The sequence below is a fragment of the Raphanus sativus genome, unplaced genomic scaffold, assembly GCF_000801105.2.
Source record: "Raphanus sativus cultivar WK10039 unplaced genomic scaffold, ASM80110v3 Scaffold4895, whole genome shotgun sequence".
NCBI classification, from domain to species: Eukaryota; Viridiplantae; Streptophyta; class Magnoliopsida; order Brassicales; family Brassicaceae; genus Raphanus; species Raphanus sativus.
In genome coordinates, this window is record NW_026620196.1 from 1 (window position 1) to 5,631 (window position 5,631).

Consider the following 5,631-nt stretch of genomic DNA (forward strand, 5'->3'; position numbering starts at 1 on the left):
TGACTTTTTATGGGTTTTATATGATTATGCAAAACAGAACTAGATGAAACAAAGAACAAACAAATTTTATAGCTTTTTGATTTTTTTTTTTTTTGTCATCAGCAGAAAAACAAACACACTCTCATCCGGTCGCTGAAAACCATGCCGGCAACTCTGCATCCATGTGAACAACAAAAGACGGTTGTGTCCTGGCACTACGTGCTAGTCGATCCGCCTGCATATTCTGCTGTCTTGGTACATGAATAATGTCTGAGTTGATGAAACCGTCTTTAAGGGTCTTTATATCTTTCAAATAACTTGCAAAAGCTGGCCATTCCTCTGGTTCCGAAACCATCTTTACCAATTGAGAACAATCCGTTGCAAACGTAACCCTGAACTGACGCAAATTTTTCATACTTTCCATTGCCCATATCAGAGCCTCTACCTCCGAGTGGAGGGGAGAAAGACTTGCTCTGACATTCCGTGCTCCCATCAAACTGTCGAAACCTTCTAAAGTACTATACCAACCTTGGCCGGAGAAACTGTCTTTGTCTTTCCACGAACCATCTATGAAACACCAACGTCCTGGTATTGCCGTCTGTGGTACTACCTCAACTTGTCGCACCAAATTCTGTGTATCTGCGTTTTGTGCCTCCATCCAAAGTGTTGATTCTGTCTCTGCCAGTTTCAAAGTATCTCTCGGATCCACATCTAAGTTACTGAAAACCTTATTATTCCTTCCTTTCCAGATGTACCATAGAATCCAAGCATACTGATAAGTTTCCATCTTCGGATCAATTCTCCAAAATAAATAATCCATATTTGTAAAAAGACCTTGATAAGGGAAAATAGCTGGACTGGAAGGGATCTGCGAAAGAGCCCATACCTGACGCGCTGGTGGACACTCAAAAAACACATGATTTATGGATTCTTCGGGAGCGCCGCACCTATCACAACATATGTCCCCTTTTATCCCTCTTGCCTGCAAATTCTTTCTCACTGCTATGCACCCTGATACCAATTGCCATAGGAAATGTTTAAGCTTTGGTGGGCATCTTACTTTCCAGCAAAATGATTTCAAAGCATCAACTGAAGGTCCAAATACTGCTAATGGTTTCTCCTTATCAGGATAAACTCTCTCTACTTGGTATCCTGACTTCACCGTATATTTTCCGTTGTTTGTGAAATGCCATCCATCCCTATCCTCCAATCGGTTCCTGCTAAGCGGTATACTTTCAATAATTTGTACATCCTGAGGATCTACCAAAGTCCGAAGTGCCTGCGAATCCCAAGTTCTTGTAGTTGAATCAATTAAAGAATCCACTGTAAGATCTGGGTAGTTAGTGTGAAGATTTTTGTTTGCTGGTCTCGGGCGAGTGGATGGGATCCATGGATCATTCCATACTGAGATAGAAGATCCTGTTCCCACCCTTTTGATTAGTCCTTTGCTAACCAGAGATCTAGCAGAGATAATACTCCTCCAGCCATACGACGGAGAGTATGATCGGATCGGTTCTAGGGGTGAAGCATTCCTAAAGTACCGTCCTTTAAAGACCCGTGAGAATAAAGTCTTGGGTTTCTCAATCAGTCGCCATAGCTGCTTTCCAAGCATTGCCGTATTAAAATCCGTAAGGTCTTTGAAGTCCAAGCCTCCATCCTCCTTACTTAACACTAGTTTGTCCCAAGATTTCCAATGCATGCCTCTTGTACTCCCTCCTGGGCTCCACCAAAATTGCGCAACCGCACTCGTTAATTTCTTTGCAGTCGCCTTTGGTAACCTATAACACGACATCACATGATTTGGTAATGCCGTTACCACGGATTTAATGATCACCTCCTTTCCACCTTTAGTAAAAAATTTGAAAGTCCAACCATTTACCCTACTGTTCAACCTTTCCTGTATAAACCCAAAGACTTGTATTTTGGATCCACCAATATTCTCCGGTAATCCCAGGTAAGAGCCCATTCCTCCTAGATTTTGAATTCCCAAAATATCTCTTAATTCCTGTCTGCTAGCTTCTTCTATTTTGTGTCCAAATTGTATAGAAGATTTCTGAAAGTTTATTTGTTGACCTGATACCGCCTCATACTCCTTTAGAATCCTAAGAATAGTTTGACATTCTTCCTTCTGCGCCTTGCAGAAAAACAGACTATCATCTGCAAAAAGCAAATGAGATATGGATGGACAAGCTCTAGCAACCTTCATACCCGTAAGTTGTTTACCCCTCTCAGCCTTTTTTATATTCGCAATCAACGCTTCAGTACACATGATAAATAAATAGGGCGATAAGGGATCCCCTTGGCGTAAACCTCTCTGGGGTACTATTAGACCTCGAGGTTGGCCATTTAACAATACCTGGTACTGCACTGATGATATACACCCCATCATTAATTTTATCCAATGTGAATCAAAACCCATTTTATGGAGAAGAGCCTGAATAAAATCCCACTCCACTCTATCATATGCTTTACTCATGTCCGTTTTGATTGCCATAAACTTTCCTTGACATGCTTTATTGGTCCTTAGTCCATGAAACATTTCCTGAGCGATAAGAATATTATCGGAAATCAACCTTCCTGCCACAAAAGCCGATTGGGTTTCCGATATAAGTTTTGGGAGACAAAGTTTCAATCTCTGGCATAAGACTTTCGATATAATCTTATATCCAACATTACACAAACTTATAGGTCTTATCTCTGTCATCCTTGTCGGTCTTTCCGTCTTTGGTATCATACAAATATTAGTAATATTTAACCTTGAATCCATATCTCCTGAGACCAAAAACTCATTTACCATTTCAACGATATCGTTCTTAATTATATGCCAAGAGTGCTGAAAGAACAGAGCAGTCATTCCATCCGGACCCGGTGCCTTTTCAGGGTGCATCATAAACAAGGCCTGTCTTACCTCTTCCTCTGTCGCCATCTTTATCAACATTTGATTCATCGGATACGTAATAGTTGGCGTAATCTCTTCCAGAAAATTATCAAATTCTGAGGGAGAGGTAGTAGTAAATAAATCATCAAAATAATCAACAGTTACCTTCTCAATCCCTTGCTCCTCCGTAATCCAGTTTCCTCCTTCATCATAGAGACCCACAATCCTATTACGAGCCCTACGTTGCTTAGTTAAAGCATGATAGAATTTAGTACTGCGATCCCCAGCCGTATTCCACATATTCCTGCTTTTCTGTTGCCAATACTCTTCTTCATCCTTATATGCGTCTTGCAGTTTTTTCGATATCTCCAAGATTTCCTCTTGGGTCCTATTGTCATCCGTTTGAACCTCTTCAAGAGCCTTTTGAAGATCTGCTATTTTTTCCTTCCCATATGGCGGATTATTCTTCCGCCATTTAGCCATCTCATGTCGACAGTTACTGATTCTCGTAACAATATCCACCGTATCATCTCCCTCATCTTCCTTCCATCCCCTAGTGATAGATTCCATTAGTCCCTCTTGTCCTATCCACCTTTTATCGAAACGAAATTGTCCCTTTCTTTTTGGTACCTTGTCCTGCAGAAAAGCCACTACTGGACGATGATCTGATCCTATCAAGCCCAAATATTCAGTATAAGAAGCTGGGAAAATTGTATGCCAATCCTCATTTGCTAATGCACGATCCAATCTACATCTGATTGTCGTGGCCCCTTTCCCTTTACCTCTTTTTCCTTGCCATGACATTTTGTTTCCCCGAGCCGGGAACTCTAATAATCCACAATTCCGTATCATGTTATTGAAAGGGACAAAGGAGGCTGCACTACGTAAAGTACCTCCCTCTTTTTCATGATTTCCAGTAATTTCATTCAGATCTCCAATGATAAACCAAGGGTCGCTTCTTGCAATCCCATACCTAGTAAGCCTTTCCCAGACTTGTTCTCTTAACTTTTGGACAGGATCACCATACACAAAAGTTAAGAAAACTCGCTTCCCCTTAACCTCTGCCTCCACATCTATCATACGGTTACTCGTATATAGAACCTTGACCTGCTGCTCATTATTGTAAAATAGGGCCAAACCACCACTCTTCCCAACCGGGTCCACCGTAACCAAATTATCATAACCAAAATGTGATTGAAAACCATTGACAAACGCAAAATCTTGCTTTGTTTCAGATAAAAATAAAAAATCAGGTTTATATTTGTACCAAATTTCCCGGAGGTAACTTATAGTCCATTTACTTCCCATGCCACGACAATTCCAACTGAGTACTTTCATAAAAAATATTATAAAGTAAGCTCCATCGAGCCAAGACTTGTGGAGGTAATGATCTCCCTTTATCCCTTATTCTTGATCCCAACAACCGTAACCATATTAAGATAATCCAATTCCAACCTTGCACACTGCTCATGTCTAATGAACTTATGAAAAACCGCCAGCAAACACACACAGCTTCCTTGTTCCCTGCAGAAAAAATAAATACCACATTCTGGTATAATTGTTTAATCTCCATTGTATCCATAGTAACCAAACGAACGTCAGCAACCAAAGATTCCATCTTCCTTTTATACAAGCTTAGTAGAACTTCCAAGCACCATAATACGCTTATTTTTCTCTCTGATTTACCAAAATTATTCTTTTCTCCCCCAAGACCAATATAAAATTTCATTTGACTGAAGCAAATTACATACCTTTGACCTTGTTTGCTGCTTGCCAATTTAGTCCATAGTACCCATCGCTTACACACTTGAACCAGATTCCATTGTAAACCCATCATACCACATAACGCACTTTGACCAGATACCATAATACCAATTACAATTAAACCCAAAACAACCATTTTATTCCTTAACCGTAACTCACGATTATAACAAGCAAGCAAAAGAAGGCCAACACTATGCCTAAACAACCTTAAAACCAGCAACAAGAAAACGCTCACAGAGCTTATTACTAAAGGAAAAAAATTGCAAAACACCAACAACACACAGGACATCACTTCACTGCTCTCCACTGGATATAAAATCATGAAGAAGATCGGGTTTGAAGGGCCCTTATCCTCTTTCTTTCTTGTGACTTTTCCCTGCTTCTTTCCTACCTTACCCTGAACCTTTTTCCTTGGTGATAACACTGCCTGGACAAACAGTTTCTTCGAAGTTCCTACCGCCAGCGAGGTTGGCTTAAACAAAGCTTTGCGAGTTCCTTTCTTCTTCTCCTCTTCCCCGCCTGCTATGTTCTGAGCACCCGGTTCCATAACCCCATCATTGTCCACTTGTAAAGTATCCAACTCCTCCATCTCACCATCAGTTAGATTTTGAAATTCCTCATCACCTGCAATGAACTCTTCATTTCCCTCCAAGAGGATATCTGAATCATCAAAAACCATAACCTCATCATCTAAAGTATTTTCTCCTACTTCCATCACTTCCTTAGCTATCTCTAGCTTACCATCCTTACCCACAACATCTGCATCGACGCTTTCCTTTCGGATCTGCCGATTGTGTGAGCATGATTCTGTTTTAATGAGAACAAAATTCATACCTTGATTTCTTGAGAACCCCAATCTCGCCTTTGATTTCCTTAGTATCCCTCTTCGATATAATCCTTGTTGATCTCGCCGGATCTTATTGCCCAAAATTCTTTGTTGTTTCTGAACCTTCCCGATCCTGTAATTGATACCCCTGCGAATCCATAACTCCCTGCGTAAACCCGGATCC

The 5,631-nt window shown here is 40.7% G+C and overlaps 2 protein-coding genes across 2 annotated transcripts; both read right to left on the bottom strand.

Annotated features, from left to right (window-relative positions):
* Positions 1 to 396: 396 nt before the first annotated feature.
* Positions 397 to 4,154, bottom strand: LOC130507599 (uncharacterized; the record flags this gene model as incomplete). Its single annotated transcript, XM_057002297.1, has 7 exons — positions 4,125 to 4,154; positions 2,736 to 4,081; positions 2,336 to 2,346; positions 2,053 to 2,136; positions 1,872 to 1,950; positions 1,433 to 1,757; positions 397 to 1,258 (listed from the first exon to the last, which is right to left on the bottom strand). Coding segments are annotated over exons 1-7 (2,737 nt in total), but the record flags the coding sequence as incomplete, so codon positions are not given.
* On the bottom strand, positions 4,087 to 5,623 carry LOC130507598 (uncharacterized). The gene is made up of 2 exons (XM_057002296.1): positions 5,456 to 5,623; positions 4,087 to 5,281 (listed from the first exon to the last, which is right to left on the bottom strand). The coding sequence occupies exon 2, from the start codon at positions 5,208 to 5,210 to the stop codon at positions 4,155 to 4,157; it is 1,056 nt and encodes a 351-aa protein (XP_056858276.1). The 5' UTR covers positions 5,211 to 5,281; positions 5,456 to 5,623; the 3' UTR covers positions 4,087 to 4,154.
* Between the last annotated feature and the right edge of the window lie 8 nt (positions 5,624 to 5,631).